At 55.5% G+C, this 16,610-nt stretch overlaps 1 protein-coding gene across 1 annotated transcript; it reads left to right on the top strand.

Moving 5' to 3' along the window:
• The first annotated feature begins 5,135 nt into the window (after positions 1 to 5,135).
• On the top strand, positions 5,136 to 15,006 carry H6PD (hexose-6-phosphate dehydrogenase/glucose 1-dehydrogenase). Its single transcript, XM_058818821.1, has 6 exons — positions 5,136 to 5,254; positions 6,434 to 6,585; positions 7,752 to 8,407; positions 9,450 to 9,567; positions 11,040 to 11,309; positions 11,914 to 15,006. The coding sequence occupies exons 3-6, from the start codon at positions 7,781 to 7,783 to the stop codon at positions 13,269 to 13,271; spliced, it is 2,373 nt and encodes a 790-aa protein (XP_058674804.1). The 5' UTR covers positions 5,136 to 5,254; positions 6,434 to 6,585; positions 7,752 to 7,780; the 3' UTR covers positions 13,272 to 15,006.
• Positions 15,007 to 16,610: the final 1,604 nt, after the last annotated feature.

Here is a 16,610-nt window from a genome sequence, read left to right as displayed (position 1 = left end):
ATCCATGGAAATGCCCAGAGCAGACACTTGACTTTGCATCCTGCAATTACCAAGCACTGGGATTCCTGGTTCTCCTGCTCCTGTCTTCTGTGGGACTGAGGCAGGGGAAACCACTTTAAGCTCAAGGTTATTGAAGGACATTTCCAGGGGCACAGAGCATTTTAAATATTTGGGCGAGAGCTCTGCAACGTGCTGGCTCTGGAACCAACAGATGCAAAGGGATCATTTTGAAACACGTTGGTTTTTCTCCTGCACACTCCAATGCATCACAGCAAAACACCCAGTGTACCTCAGGGTCAACTTCAATTCATTACTGCCTTTTGCCACCCCCCTTGAAAGCTTTCAGATCAAGTTTTCAGATCTGCTGATTATCTGCATCTGAGAGAGTCCTGGCGCTGCCCTGGAGCCTTTTTCTCCCCTTTCTCTGTCATTGCTTTTCCATTTGGAGATTAATTTTTTGAGTGGGCCACCTGCACCCCTCAGCTGCACAACCCAAGGCACAGGATGCCCATTCTTTGCCTCTTTGAGAAGAAATGGAGAAATCTCCCTTTCTCTTTGGAGAGATGGAGGTTCAGGTCTGCCCCCAGCACTGCACTCACCCCCCTCTGCAGAGCTCTGGATGGGTTTTTACTCCTCTATACCTGTTGCTTAAAGTAACATGCTTGACAATGCTGGTTTTACAGCACCCCAGAAGAGACAAACCTGGCACCCAGCACTGTGTTCCCTGTGCCCTGCTGCCAGCACTGCACTGCTGCAGCTCCTGCATGGCAGAGTGAGCATCCGCAGCAGGAATCCCCGCCTGGGTGTGTGCTGAAACCAGCAGCAGGGAGAGACTCCCCTGAACAGCAGGAACATTTCACTTTCAATTTCCCCATCTCTGCCAAGGCCCAGCAAACACTGATTTAGTGAAGCATCCCAAGGCCACGGAGCCCACAAACCCCAGAGCAGGGTGAGGAGGGCACAGAGCAGGGCCTGGCAGGCCAGGGCTGTGTGCAGGGTGCCAGGGATGCAGCGCTCACCACGCACCATCCCGAACTCTGCACCAATTCCCTGCTGCACCACAGTCCATTTATAGAAACATGCTCATGCATTTTGGTGCATTTCACTTTGCTCTAGGAGAATACGGGGAAGGGTTTTGGCCTCAGGCTTTATCAGAGAGTCCAATCTTAACAGGACAGAGAGATGAGAGCATCTTCTCAACTTTGCCTTCCTGTTCAGCTGTCAGATGTCAGAGAAAACCTCTGACTGTCCCCAGCTGCATTTGTGCTCTGAGTGCAGCAGCCTGCACTGATCAACCCTGCTGTGCTGCAGCAGTGGTCAGGAAACTGATCAAACTGATCAAACTGATCAAACTGATAAATCTGATCAAACTGATCAAACTGATCAAACTGATGAAACTGATCAAACTGATAAATCTGATCAAACTGATAAATCTGATCAAACTGATCAAACTGATCAAACTGATAAATCTGATAAATCTGATAAAACTGATCAAACTGATCAAACTGATAAATCTGATAAAACTGATCAAACTGATAACCAGCACAGCACTGCCTGCTGGCAGCCCAAAGGCTCACTGTGCCATCCTTCACCAGTCAATATTGATCTAGGACCTCAGGTTTCCCCATTTTCCAAGGAAGGAGCAGCACGTTTAGCCCATAGCCTCCATTTCCACCCTCCTTTAGCCCGAGACTGAGGAAGAGCCGGCAGGCAGCTCGTCCCAGTGCAGAACACCTGGGGAAGACGCCAGCACTCAATCTTTAATCTGCTGACCAAGCCGATGAGAGCATCAGTTCCTCAGGGCAGGAGGCAGAACGCAGGCACGGCTTAGCGGATTGATCACTTCTGTTTGACTCAGGCAGAGCAGGGTGAGGATGAGCTCTCCCCATCCCCATCCCCATCCCCTTTCCCCCTGCCCTGTTCGTGTGCGGTTTCCAGCTGCACTGGGAGCTGCAGCGTCCCAGAGGGCACCCCCAGCCCAGCTGCGCACCCCAGGGGCAATCCCTGGGCCAGGATTTTGTCGTTTAAAAGCCACAGTCGGGAGAGGAAAGCCAAGAAACAATAGAAACACAAGCTGCTAAGCGGCAGCATTACTCTAATGCTCTCTCACCTTGGAGTGTCTCAGCCGTACTTGGGTGCTAAGCTCTTTAAGAGCCGAGCTGGCCAGCAGAAGCCTGAGCAGGGGTCTGGGGAGGGCTGCTCCCGTGTGGAGTTGGGATGCACAGAGTGGCATTGCTTGACGCCAAACAGGACAAAGCATTTATATCTAAACTTCCTAAACTGGACTGGAGGTTTCTGCCTGTCAGGCTGACCACAAACCAGAACCTGCCCAGCAGGTGAGTCCTTCACCTGCCCCAGAGCCATAACAAAGCCCCTCTTTCTTACCCTGCCCACACCAGCTCAGGAGCTGCTGCCACCATTTCTGGAGGAGCCCCAAGGCAGTAATTTTATTTCCTAAGAACCCCAGCTGCTGTCCAGCTGTTCTTCATTGCTTCACAGCAGAGGTTTGCAGCCTTACCCAAAGCCCTGGATAGCCCAGGACTGGAGAGCATCATGCCCAGCACAGCCCTGCCCAGCTCCAGCAGCTCTGCAGCACACAGGGCTCCCAGCCCACAGAACACCACAGACCAAGGAGCTAAATCATCCCAGAAATTACTCTGTCCTTCACAGCCACATCTCCGCTTCTTTGGCACTAAACCCCTTTGCAGAGGCTGAGCAATTTGGCAGGTAACAGGCAAGTTTCCTCTCAGGTTCCCTCACCCAAATCTCGCCCTGCTGGACTCCCTTTGCCTGTTCAGAGCATGCAAACCCTCCCCAGCCCAGTGCCACCTGCAGCACCAAAGGGAAATGAAGCCCCACTGCAGCAAACCCACTTCTGTGCATCCTTTTCCCCACTCCTAAACTCCTAAACAGATTTCCCCTGCAATCACAAATCAGCCTCTGGTCACTCAAGTTTGTTATTATTACAGACAGAGCTGGAAATTGGGAGTAGCAGTCATTTAATATCCTCTGTTGAGAGACCATGTTTTCAGCTAGTTGTATGATGCCAAACTTTAAATATTGAGGCTGAAACTGTAGGGGTGGTTTGCTTTATGCAGTCTTTTTTCTTTTTTAACTAAAAAAAAAAAATAGTGCAGCTATTTCTGAGCTGAAGGTCAGATTATAAAATAGGTTTTTTGACCATGTTAAAAATATCTCAGCTGTTTCATTAAGGAGCTGTAACATCTCATAATTTGGGGCAAGTAAGATTTTGTAAGGATGATGGCTTGGATCAGAGTGTGCTTTTGTCAAAGCCTTTTCAGTCTTCCTCGGCTGCGTGTGCCTTTAAGGGAAAAAGGTCCAGTGTGACAGACGAGACATGTGATGGTAATAAAGGAATAAAAGGCAGCTAGCAAGGAAAGGGACATTAAGGAGACAGATGTTCTACAAGCAAATAAAAAGCTCAATAGGAAAAAGAGCTGTTCTGGTGGTGTTTAAAGATGGTGTACCAGAGGAGGAAGCATTAAGCTGGAGAGGACAGTTTATCAATCCAGAGCCCCTCTAAACCCGGGGCACGGGCTGTGCTTTGGCATTGCGGTGGAAATGTGCTCCACAGCAAGGGGTTCTTTGTTTAGGAGTGGGGAACACGATGTACACGAGCGAGTTTGCTGCAGTGGGGCTCTGTTGCCCTTTGGTGCTGCAGCCGCAGAGCAGAGCCAGGTGCAGAGAGGTGGCACTGAGCTGGGGTTTGCACCACTCTGAACGGGCAAACCGAGCGTTCCCGGTGCTGGGCGGGGCCCGTGTGTCCTCGGGGGGTTCTGTATCCCCCCGGGAGGGTTCTGTGTCCCCGTGTCCCCCGGGGGGGTTCTGTGTCCCCCCGGGGGGGTTCTGTGTCCCCGTGTCCCCAGAGCCGCTCAGCCCTGCGGGCTTTTCCTCCCGCCCGAGCGCCGGCGCCGGGCACGAGCCGCCGCCAACCACAGAGTCTGCGCGGGGCGGGCGCGGCGGGCGGGGCGCTGTGTGTCGGGCCCGCCGCCGCCGGCGCGGTGCGGTGAGCGGGGCCGGGCCGGGGGCGCAGTCGGGACCGGGGCGGACCGGAGCGGACCGGGAGGGGTCAGCCGGGGCCGGAGGGGTCAGCTCGGGCCGGGGAGGGGTCAGCCCGGGCGCGGCGGTCAGCCGGTTATACCCTGCGGCAGCGCGCACCGGCCGCCCCGCTGCGGCACCGCGTGGGCAATGGAGGGATGCGGGAGGGATGCGGGATGGAGGGATGGACGGAAGGATGCGGGGGTGAACGGGGGATGCTCCCGGCCTCCGGCGAGGGGCAGGCACGGCCGCAGGAGCTCGGGGCGGAGGGACCGCGGTGCAGCCCCGGGCCGGCCGCTCCCTGCCCGCTCCCGGCCCCGCTGCCCCGCAGCCCGCGGGTCCGCAGCCCGGCCCGGCCTTCCCGGGCACCGGCCCGGCCTTCCCGGGGCCGGGGAGCTGCAGCGTCCGGTGCGGGGGCGGCGGGCGGGCCCTGCTCGGTATCCGGGAGCTGCGACAGCCGCTGCCACACGGGGCTCAGCTTTATCACGGGTGGGCCCATGGATGTCACCCGTGAGCTCAGCCCTGTCACGGGCCCATCCCTGTCACAGGTGGGCTCAGCCCTGTCATAGGTGGGCCCATCCCTGCCACCCCTGAGCTCAGCCCTGTCACAGGTGGGCTCAGCCCTGTCACAGGTGGGCCCATCCCTGCCACCCCAGAGCTCATCCCTGTCACCCCTGAGCTCATCCCTGTCACAGGTGGGCTCAGCCCTGTCACAGGTGGGCTCAGCCCTGTCACAGGTGGGCCCATCCCTGCCACCCCTGAGCTCATCCCTGTCACAGGTGGGCCCATCCCTGCCACCCCTGAGCTCAGCCCTGTCGCAGGTGGGCTCAGCCCTGTCACCCCTGATCTCATCCCTGTCACAGGTGGGCTCATGGATGTCACAGGTGGGCTCATGGATGTCACAGGTGGGCTCAGCCCTGTCACAGGTGGGCTCATCCCTGTCGCAGGTGGGCTCAGCCCTGCCAGCCCTGAGCTCATCCCCGTGTTCCATGCGCTGCCCACGCACCGGGCTGGGTTCCTCACAGTCCCCTGTCCTGCCTTTCCAGGGTTTTGGCTGCTGTCACGATGCTGGGGCCAGAGCACACGGAGTGAGGCTGAGTCAGAGCCAGACGGGCCAAACACGAATTCCTGCACCTCTCATCCTGCTTTTAATGCGAGTCTCCTCATTAAGCCTTGGCTTCTGCAGCAGCCGATGGTGAGCTCATTGCTGCCCTGGTGTTTGCAGTACAGAACACCAGTGGGGTTTCCCAGTCCTCAGAGAATCCCAGAGCCCTTTCCTTCATGTGGGAGCCCCAGGCCATGCTGCATTTTCCATAGAATCACAGAATATCCTCAGCTGCAAGGGACCCCCAAGGACCATCAAAGTCCAGCTCTTCTGGCTGTGCACCTGGTGAATATTTTTCAGTGGGGATACAACAGTAACAAAAATACCTTTTGCATTTTTTCCTGGAGACCTGGAATGAGCTCCTGTGAAGGGGAGCTGCAGTGGCTGTGCAGGGGAGTGCCCAGCCTGGCTGCTGGGCCAAGCTCCTGCGTGTTTTATGTGGATCAGGCCCAGGAGGCTTTTCCTGAAGCCTGAGTAACTTTGTTCTGCCTGGCTGGGGGATTTTTGGAGTATTATTTTTTAATGGGAGCAGTGGTGCTTAGCTGATATGAAAGCAGTAAACAAACACTGCTGGGTTTACTTTATTCTGTGCAGTATAGCTCAATATTTTGCAATTGGGAGGGTTGTGAAACTGCCTTTGGTTTGGGAACACACGTGACTGTGGCTGAATCTGCCGGGAAGTTCCCTGGCTAATTCCCTTTTTTCTGTGGGTCTGGGGCAGCATGGCCCACCCAGACCCATCCCATTCCTCACTGTGCAGGGCTGCCAGGGTGTCAGTGCCTCTGGTTCCTGGAACAAAGGTTGCTCAGGAAGTGTAAATAGCCATTTATTGCACTGAGAAACTTTGTCATCTGGGTTATAACCCCGCAGCAGGGGAGGGGGAAGCAGAGAATCATTTATTCTGCAGGCACGGCCTCAGCAGTGCCCCTTGGCAGCTGCCAGTGCTGCTGGTGTGTTCCTTCAGTGGGTCCAGGGAGCTCAGACAGCAGAGAGGAGGGAGGGAGGGAGGGGACACAGCCACCGCAGAGGGCTGGGCAGGGAGGAGTTAAACTTCCAGGCTGCATTTCAGCTCCATGTAGCTGCCTGGGAGCAGGAATTGCCACCCGTGCCTGTGTTTTACCTGCTCACAAACAGCAGCCAAAGGCTTTGGCACAGCCAGCAGGGCAGGAGTGCGAGCAGGGATATGCTGGGACATTGCTGGCTCGTTGCTGGCTCAGACACTTCTGTTTTTTTCTCTGTTGTAATTGGGTCTTTCCTCCCGTTTTCCAGGAAGGGAACAGCCTGCCTTACCTGTGCTGCACACCTGAGCACTGAGCAGAGACACCCAGAGACACAGGAGGAGCAGGAGCTGCGCTGAGAGAGGCTGGGCAGGAGGAAAATCTCCAGCTGCTTTTGTGGTCTCTAGAGCTCCTGTGTTACAGGTGAGTCTGCTGGAGAGAAACACAAGATTTCTGCAGAGCAGTTCAAGCTGCAGGCAGGGAGAGATGTCTAGATGTTCCTTGTGGTTATTTAGTTATCACCATTTATTGACCAGAGCTCAAAGTTTTTAAAGAAGTAAATAACATTGTGTGCTGTGAAGGCTCTGCTCCTAAACTAAACACAGCTTATAAATGACATTAAGGGAAGGAGATAGCCAGTGAGAGAGCTGCTGAAATAATACATGCTGTAATGAGAGCAGCACAGTGGTTTAGTCACCCATACAGGAGTGACTAAACCTCTCTTCAGTGACATTACATCTCTTAAGATGCAAAGTCATTGCTGTGTTTCTCAGGGTAACTGCTAAATGTGTCCTTTCTCATAAAAACAACTTTATTTTGAATAAATGAGTGTGAACAGAGGGATTTTTTGGCCTGGCTGCAGTGGTTTGAATGGACACTGAGTGGAGAGGGCCAGAACAGGACCTGCTCTTCAATAGTGAAGGTTGCAGGAGGCAGAACACAGAGCCCAGGTTGTCACCTGGCCACAGACACAGCACCACGGGGCAGCACCTAGACTGGCTCACATCAGTCTGGGGACTGCACTTCTTCCCCAGAGCTGTTTTATCACCCCAGTCTGCCAGCAGCCATCAGACCCAGTTCAGTGGTGGGGCACAGGAGCCACAAGTGGGAGAAGAAGAGCCTGGGCTGCCAGTGGTCGTGTTTGTCCCTGAGCTGCTGTGACAATATTGACATGAAGCCATGCCAAGGCAGCCAGGCAGTGTTTGAGCACAGGCCCCAGCAGGATTCAGGGTGCAGGCACGTGTGCTCAGGGTGCAGCCCGTGTGCTCCTTTGTGGCCAGCCTGATTTGGATGGAAATGGGTTTGTTTCCCTGTGCAGAGGCACTGACACCCCCAAGCTGTGGGAGCAGTGCATGTGCTGCCCAAGGACCTGCAGCACACACTGCCTTCACTTCTGCTGTGCAGAGGGAGGCTGCAGGTTTGTCAGGAGCCCAAATTACTGCCTTGATTCAGATCATGGAGGGGAGGAGAGGCTGTGGGTGGAGGATCCAGGCAGAGACCCCTGGCTCTCTGGGGAAAGCACGTACCTTGTGTTGTGTTTCGCAGTGTTAAACCATGGATTGATTTGTGTTTTTATTCCTGGCCTCCAGTGTTCCGGGCTCTGCCTCTTCTCCCCACGATGCTGGGAAGGGTCCTGTGCACGGTGCTGTTGGTGGGAGCCCTGCCATCCCCAGCTGGAGCCTCCCAGGGCCACATCTCCGTGATCCTGCTGGGAGCCACGGGGGATTTGGCCAAGAAGTACTTGTGGCAGGGTCTGTTCCAGCTCTACAGGGACCAAGTGAGCAGCGGCCACAGCTTCACGTTCCACGGGGGGGCCCTGGCAGCTCTGGAGCCGGGGCAGAGGCTGATGTTTGACGTGCTGAAGAAGCTGTCCTGTCCCCCCGACGAGCCTCCCAACCGCTGCGCCGTGCTCAAGGACCAGTTCCTGAAGCTCAGCCAGTACCACCAGCTGAAAACCGCCGAGAACTACGCAGCTCTGAACAGGGAGATCGAGACCCTGCTCGGCCAGGAGGGGCTGGAGGAGGCTGGCAGGATCTTCTACTTCTCCGTGCCGCCCTTTGCCTACACGGAGATCGCGGGGCACATCAACGGCAGCTGCCGGCCGCGCGCCGGGGCCTGGCTGCGCGTGGTGCTGGAAAAGCCCTTTGGCCACGACCTGCCCTCGGCACAGCAGCTGGCTGCACAGCTGGCAGGCTTCTTCAGGGAGGAGGAGATGTACCGAGTGGACCATTACCTGGGCAAGCAGGTGAGCAGCCCCCGCCAGCCCCAGGGGCTCCTCGTGGTCGGTTCTGCGTCTGGAGGGAGCGTTGTTCCCCTCCCAAATCCATGCGGGGCCTCCTGGAGTCCTGTTTCTCTGTCCTGGGGGAGCAGGGGAAGCGTGCAGAGCAAAGCAGGGCTCCTCCTGTTGGGATAGTGAGGGTCCCTTCTGCGGAGCAGGGCTGGGCTCTGTGCCTGGAGCAGAGATGCAGAGCTCCTCTGGCCTCCTCGCCAAGGTCAGGGTTTGGTTTCGCTGAGTGAGCAGCACCTGTCCTCTCCCAGCTCCACATCTCATTCCACACAGGCCTCTCTGCTTAGCCATGGCTTCTGGAAGCGCTCCTCCATTTGATATGATAAGGAGCTGATGGGATGTTACTTCTGGGGGATGCTTAGGGAAGGTTTCTCCCTGCCCTGCAGGGCTGTCTGCTGCAGGTACAGCTCAGGATGTGGAGCTGCACTGTCCCAGAGGGAGGGTGCTCAAGGACATGCCATCCTTGCTTCTCAGGGATGTGATGCCACACTTTAAAGCTGCCTGTTCCAGCCATGGAAAGGTGGCCAGGTTTTACTCAGAAGTTGCATGTCCAGCTGTGGAGAGCATCGCCACTGAGAGGGGGCAATTCTTCTGTTTTATTTTGGGGGCTTATTTTATTTTAAATGGGTTTTTTTAAATATTATTTTATTAAAAGAGCAGATGGCTTTAGTGGTGTAAGCATCTGAAGCATGTATTTCAGCACTTTGGAACCTTACATTAGTCCCAGGATGATCTGACTCAGCCCTTTGTCCTCTGACAGATATAAACTGAGTGCTCTGCAGTTTGTAGTTCAGCCTTTTCACATGAAACCTCAAAATTCCTCAGAAGGACCTTTAATGTCTGCTCTGGACACATCCACTGGTGACCCTGCTGTGCATCACTGCAGCCTCTCCTGCTACTTTTCTCTTCTCTGACCCGCTCTGCTGCATGGGGCAGGGAGGCAGACACACTCTGGGAGTCTGCTGAGTTTTTATTGGGTCTTTGGATTTTGCCCTCACAGGCTGTGGCCCATATCCTGCCTTTTCGGGATCAGAACCGACAGTTTCTGGACCCCATTTGGAACCGGCACCATGTGGAAAGAGTGGAGGTTGTCTTGAAGGAGACTGTGGATGCTAAAGGTTGGTGAGGCAGTGTGCAGGGTGAGTGAGTGAGAGCTGGCAGGCTCCTCAATAAGGGGGAGGGGGCCCTTGAGGTGGTGCTGGTACAGAAATACAGAAGGAGCAGGTGAATGGTGTGGGGAAACAGAGAGGGACTGTCCCACCCTTCCTGTGCTGGAGACTGACTCACTTCCAGGTAGAGTTGCTGCCTCTAAGGAAAAATTCCATTTGTAATTCATCTGGGAGCAGGGGCAGAACCCCCCAGCTTTTTCTGCTGCAGAGCTCTGGGGGCATCGCTGACCTTTCTACCCCAGTTCTTGGTAAACAGCCCTAGATTGGGAATTGGTGCAGTCTAAGGCCACTCCAGCTGTCCTGCTGTCCTGCCAGCCCCCAGGCTCACCCCCAGTGTGCCTTTGTGCAGCTCTTTGGGAGGTGCTCGTGCATCTCCTGCCTGGGTGTGTCTGTCCCTGGGCCAGTCTGGGTTTGTGTGCCTGTGTCTGTGCCCTCCTCTCTGTGGCAGGAGGAGCACTGCAGAGGGACAGTCCCAGACAGAGAGGCAGCTCCTGCTGAAGGGCACGGCTGCACTGCTGCAATGCTGCAGCATCCCCTCTGCAGTGCTCAGCACAAAGCTCCCGGGCTGGGCTCTGCCTGCAGCACTCCTGGCCAGGCAGGTGCCCTGGCTGCTGCACCGGCAGGGCTGCTTCCCCACTCCCTTCAGCTCTGCCTCCCTCCCTCAGCCTACACAGGCTCAGCTAATGCAGTCCTGTCAAACCTGGGCTGGTAATCTTTGGTTTGGCAGCCCAGAGCCTGTTTGTGGGAGAGGGGTGCACTGCAGAGAGATTTAGGGAGAGCAGCATTGTCTGTGCACAGCCCCGGCTGCTCCCTGTGCCCCCCTCTCCGAACACCTTTGTCATTTGATGTCACTTGATGTCATTTGTCACTTGATGTCTGTTTCCCCTGTGCAGCTTCAGCTGGCAGCCTGGCTCCCAGCAAGTCTGCAGCACTGATCCCATTGCTGAATGTGCCTTTGGATTGGGGGGGAGATGAATGATCAGTCATGGGGAAAGCCTGTGGTGGTGATGCAGCCTGCTGCTGCTGACACACAGCCTTGAGTCACTGCTGCAGTGCCCTGTCCTTCTCCCACTGTCCCCACCTGCATGACAGGCCGGGCAGGGAAAGGCAAGCCTGGCTCTGTGCACGAAATTTTGTCTCCCAAGGGTATGGCTCAGCCAGAGCCTTCTGAGGACAGGAAAACCTTCTTGTCCTGCTACAAGCAGTGACTACTTGCTCTAGGACAGGTTGCCCAAAGCTCTGTCCAACCAGACCCTGCACACATCCAGTGACAGGACACCCATTCCCTGAGCTTGATTGCATCGGGTTAATTGCTGGGTGGGGAGAGAGGAGCTCGGAGCTTTGCTGTCCCTGGCCCCACAGTGAGATGCAGAAGGGAACCAGGTGCCCTGTGCAGCATTTTGCCTTCCCCACATGCCCAGGGCGCACCAGCTTCTACGAGCAGTACGGGGTGATCCGGGACGTGCTGCAGAACCACCTCACTGAGGCCCTCCTGTTCCTCATCATGGAGCTCCCTGCCAACGTCAGCAGCGCCCAGGAGGTGGTGCAGCACAAGCTGCAGGCCTTCCAGGCCCTGTGGGGGCTGCAGAGGAGCAGTGCTGTGCTGGGACAGTACCAGGCCTACGACAGCCAGGTGCAGGAGGAGCTGCCCGAGGCTCGGGGCCACGTCAGCACCACGCCGACCTTTGCAGGTGAGGCTTTGGGCCGGGGAGCAGTGAGAGCTGTGAGCCCTGCAGGGCCAGCCCCATGGCTCTGGGGCTCGCTGCTCACTCAGGGATGTGCCCAGGCATCCCCTGACGTGGGAACTGGACAAGATAATGCTCTTGTGTCAGTTAACCAGGGATCCAGGGAATGGGAAGTGTAAGGGTTAAGGCCCATTATTATAAAATCTCTGCACTGTTTTTAGAAGTAGCCTATAACCTCCTTTGCCTTCCCATAAACTTGAGTTGAGGGGTAAAGCTTTGATCTCTGTGGTGAGTGAACCACGAGGCCATCTCCAGCCATGCTGTGAACAGGAAGAGAATTGTCTAAATGATGCTCATGCTCACAAACTGGTTTCCTGCCAGATGAAAGGAGGCTGAACAAGTGGGATAGCTGGGAGGGAGTGAGAATCATGGATGGCCTGGGTGGGAGAGGACCATAAGGATCATGGAGTTCTGGGCAGGCAGTGAAGTCGTGGAAGGGCTGATGGGGAGCTAGAGACAATGGGTGCCAAGGGAGCTGAGGGGGCAATGGTTGGCAGTGATGGAGAGGAGTGCCTGCTGTTGAGGTGTGCTGGGCTGTCTGTCATTGCAGGGGTGCTGATCCACAGCCACAGCCTGCGCTGGGAAGGGGTCCCGTTCCTGCTCACCTCGGGGAAGGCTCTGGATGAGCGGGTGGGCTACGCCCGCGTGCTCTTCAGGAACAGGGCCTACTGCCCTCAGAGTGGCACGCTGAGGGACGCAGGGCACAGCCAGTGCAAGCCCAAGCAGATCATCTTCTACTTCGGGCACGGCGCTCTCAACACCCCTGCAGTGCTGGTGAGCAGGAACCTCTTCCAGCCTGCCATGCCCAAGGACAGCTGGAAGGAAGCAGGAGCTCGCTCAGACCTGCACATCTTCGGGCAGCCGCTGTCTGATTTCTACATGTACAGCCCCATCAAGGAGAGGGATGCCTATTCCGTCCTCATCTCCCACATCTACCACGGCAGGAAGGATTTCTTCATCACCACGGAGAGCCTGCTGGCCTCCTGGGCCTTCTGGACGCCTCTGCTGGACAGCACGTCCCGGCTGGCCCCGCGCCTCTACCCCGGCGGCGTGGAGAACCAGCAGCTGCTGGACTTTGAGATGGTGGCCGGGGGAGTGGAGTTCAGCCTGGCAGAGCCGGCAGAGCTGCTGCACCCCGGCGGGCAGATGCCGAGTGAGTTCAGGGCCATCCAGTCCCAGTTCCGGCAGAGTCCCCTGGTGTCGGCCTGGCCCGAGGAGCTGATTGCCCGCCTGGCCTCCGACATGGAGGCGGCGGCCGTGCAGAGCGTGGCTCGCTCGGGGCAGTTCCACCTGGCCCTGTCGGGCGGCTCCAGCCCCGTGGGGCTGTTCCAGCGCCTGGCCAGGCACCACCACGGCTTCCCCTGGCAGCACAGCCACGTGTGGCTGGCGGACGAGCGCTGCGTGCCCCTGACCGACGGCGAGTCCAACTTCCAGGGCCTGCAGCGGCACCTCCTGCAGCACGTCAGGGTGCCCTACCTCAACATCCACCCCATGCCCGTGCACCTCAACGGCCGCCTCTGCGTGGAGGAGGACGGCGGCGCCGAGCTCTACGCCCAGGACATCGCGGCCCTGGTGGCCAACGCCAGCTTCGACCTGGTGCTGCTGGGCGTGGGCACGGACGGACACACGGCCTCGCTGTTCCCCCGCTCCGAGCACGGCCTGGAAGGGGCCCCCACGGTGGTGCTGACCGAGAGCCCCGTGAAGCCCCACCAGAGGATGAGCCTCAGCCTGCCCCTCATCAACAGGGCCAGGCAGGTGTTCGTGCTGGTGCTGGGCCGGGGCAAGCACGACATCACCACGCTGCTCAGCAGGGTGGGCCGCGAGCCCCACAAGTGGCCCATCTCGGGGGTCAGCCCCAGCTCCGGCCAGCTCGTCTGGTACGTGGATTATGAGGCTCTGCTGGGGTGATGCCACAGTGTCCCTCCTTTGTCTGCGTGGCCTTTACAGCCTGGATTGTCACACACGATGTCCTTGTTCCTGCGGTGCCAGCAGCAGCTCCATCCCTGACGCCTCCGGCCTTCAGGGGGATCCATAGCCTGCAGCACCTCTGGTGTTTGGGCCTGGGTGAGCTGGACTCAGTAACCAGAGCTCAGCAGGAGCCACGAGCCCAGTGTGGCCTTTCTGGTTCTGCTCTGGCTTCTCTGGCCTGCAACACCTCTGACACTGGAGCCTGAGTGAGCTGGGCTTGGTGTCTGGAGCTCAGCAGGAGCCATGAGCCCAGTGTGGCCTTTCTGGCTCTGCTCTGGGTTCTCTGGCCTGCACACCTCTGGTGTTTGAGCCTGGGCTCTGTGTTTGGAGCTCAGGAGGAGCCACAAGCCCACTGTGCCCTTTCTGGCTCTGCTCTGGCTTCTCACTGAGACTTTGGACAAATAACTTCACCTTGAAGTGCCTCGGTTTCCCTGTTTGTGCTTACTGGCATGTAACTACCTCACAGGCACTTCGGGGGACTTGTTAAATCAACTGCCTGCCAAATTCTGTCTAATTGTATGTAATTCTCAGGCTAAAAGACAATAGTACCACACCGATCCCTGCCCTGCTCAGCCTGGCTGGGCCAGGCCCTTGTCTCAGGGCAGTGATGGTGCTGTGCACGTGGGTGTGTTGGGGCTCTGGAAATCATGGGGCAGGCTGAGAGTGTGGCACAGCTCTGCTCTCCAGGTGAATGTAAACCTGAGAGGGCAATAATTACTGAGGGAAAGCCTGGTGCTCAGAGGAATTGTTGGGTTTAGCTAGCAGAGAAATCTTTTATTTTTAAACAAAAATGCCTGTGTTAACTTCATTCCAGTTCTTTTGTATTTGGTGTGAGGGAACAAGTTTTAATGAAAAAGTGACCTATGAGAGAGTAGCTATATTGTTATGAATAACAGAGTTTATTCCTGTCTTACAGGTGACTGTGGCATTAGAGTTTTCTATTTTTGCACACTTGCTTGGTAATACGTGGCTGGCATCTTGGCATCTCTTGAAATGAACACTGAAAGGTTCATTTGCACTTTGAAATAAGCACATGGGCTTTTCCCCAGGGAGCTACTGTTCTTTGCAGGTGAAAATAGGGTTTATTTGTGAAGTCTCTATCTAGTGGGTTACCCCAAAATTTATCTGAGATTTTATTAAAATCCATTAAAGTTTCCATGTCTTCCTTGGTGAATGGAGCTATTCGGGGGGTTTTTCCAAAGTGTATTTTTTTCCACACAATTTCTGTTAAACTCTTTAATTCTTAGTATTTGCTAAATGAAAACCAAATATTTTTGAATATACAACATTTATGACTGGAAAGAAAGAGACTGGATGGGAAAAAGGGTTAAATGAGCAGCAAATCTGATGAGGAGGAATGGTAGCAATCCACTGGGCTGTAGGCCAAGGAAGCAGGGCTATTTTTATTTTGTGAAAGTTATTAATAGAAGGTGTGCACCTTCTTGAGAGCTTGTATTAACCTTTCTTTGCAAAGGCAGCTCCATGGAGTAACTTCTTACAGTCTGTTTCTCCCATAAGTGATTATTGATACTGATTTTTATTCATTTTTTTAATGTCAAGTGCATTCCAACAATTCAATGGTATGATTATATGTTTTACAGAAAGCTAACACTGGAAATAACTCATTTTTCACTTCAGCTTTTATAAATCAAATTGTACAATCTTTTTTTTTCCCCCCATGAGTAAAGTTTTGTGATTCTTTTCATATTGTTTAATGAATAAAGAATTATATTTATAAAAAAGAAATCGTTTTTAACAAGAAGTGTCTTTTTAATTTCTTCCAGAGATGGGAAGCACTTCCTGCTGAGTGAAGTTTTAGGGTTTTAGTTGTGCAAAGTGGACAATGTCACTGCAGTATTAAGTGTTCACTCTGACTCTTGCTTTTTTTTTTTTTTTTTTTTTTTTTTTTTTTTTTTTTAGTGTCTCATCCAGAGAAGGCCAGGACGTTCCAAAACAAGGAGCAGCCAAAGCCCTTTTAAGGTGAGGAGATGGAATCACGCAGTGCTGTGCAGGGCCCTGGAATGGCCAGGCCTCAGGAAGGCCTCCCTGACCCACATTTACTGCGTGTTGCATTTCCATGGACACTGTCACCAGAGCACAGAGCTCTCAGAGCTGCGTGTTTGCCTCTGAGCTGTCCTCTGTGAGCTCAGGGCTGCAGCTGAGCTCAGCTGTATCCCGGGGCTGGCAAGGGGATGTGGCAGGATTTAAATCAGGCATTTTCTTGCTGCACTCCTGCTGATGCACACCTGCCCTGCATGCAGCTGGAAGGGCTCTGCCACTCACAGGCCTGGCTGGCAGCAGTGCAGGGCTGGCATGGGTGCTGCAGTGATGCAGAGGTGGCACAGGGTGATGCAGGGCTGGCACAGGGTGCTGCAGTGATGCAGAGGTGGCACAGGGTGATGCAGTGATGCAGGGCTGGCCTGGCACCAGTGCTGCAGTGATGAGCTCTGTGCCAGCTGCTGCCCCAGCTCTCCCCATGGTGAGGAGCTGGCCCTGCTTTCTCACACAGAATTCCTCTGTGCACAGGATTTCCTGCAGGAGCCGAGTGTCCGAGTGTCCAGCACACAGAGCAGCCCTGGCTGGCCATGGCCAGAGTGTCCAGCACACAGAGCTGACCCTGCTCAATGTCCAGCACACAGAGCTGACCCTGCTCAGTGTCCAGCACACACAGAGCTGACCCTGCTGAGTGTCCAGCACACAGAGCTGATTCTGCTCAGTGTCCAGCACACACAGAGCTGACCCTGCTCAGTGTCCAGCACACACAGAGCTGACCCTGCTCAGTGTCCAGCACACACAGAGCTGACCCTGCTCAGTGTCCAGCACACACAGAGCTGACCCTGCTGAGTGTCCAGCACACACAGAGCTGACCCTGCTCAGTGTCCAGCACACAGAGCTGACCCTGCTCAGTGTCCAGCACAGAGAGCTGACCCTGCTCAGTGTCCAGCACACACAGAGCTGACCCTGCTCAGTGTCCAGCACACACAGAGCTGACCCTGCTCAGTGTCCAGCACACAGAGCTGACCCTGCTCAGTGTCCAGCACACACAGAGCTGACCCTGCTCAGTGTCCAGCACACAGAACTGATCCTGCTCAGTGTCCAGCACACACAGAGCTGACCCTGCTCAGTGTCCAGCACACACAGAGCTGACCCTGCTCAGTGTCCAGCACACAGAACTGATCCTGCTCAGTGTCCAGCACACACAGAGCTGATCCTGCTCAATGTCCAGCACACAGAACTGACCCTGCTCAGTGTCCAGCACCCAGAGCAGCCCTGGTTTTG

Source organism: Ammospiza caudacuta, chromosome 22 (genome assembly GCF_027887145.1).
Source record: "Ammospiza caudacuta isolate bAmmCau1 chromosome 22, bAmmCau1.pri, whole genome shotgun sequence".
NCBI lineage: Eukaryota > Metazoa > Chordata > Aves > Passeriformes > Passerellidae > Ammospiza > Ammospiza caudacuta.
The sequence above is the reverse complement of the archived record's forward strand: the minus strand, read 5'-3'. Positions and strand labels throughout refer to the sequence as shown.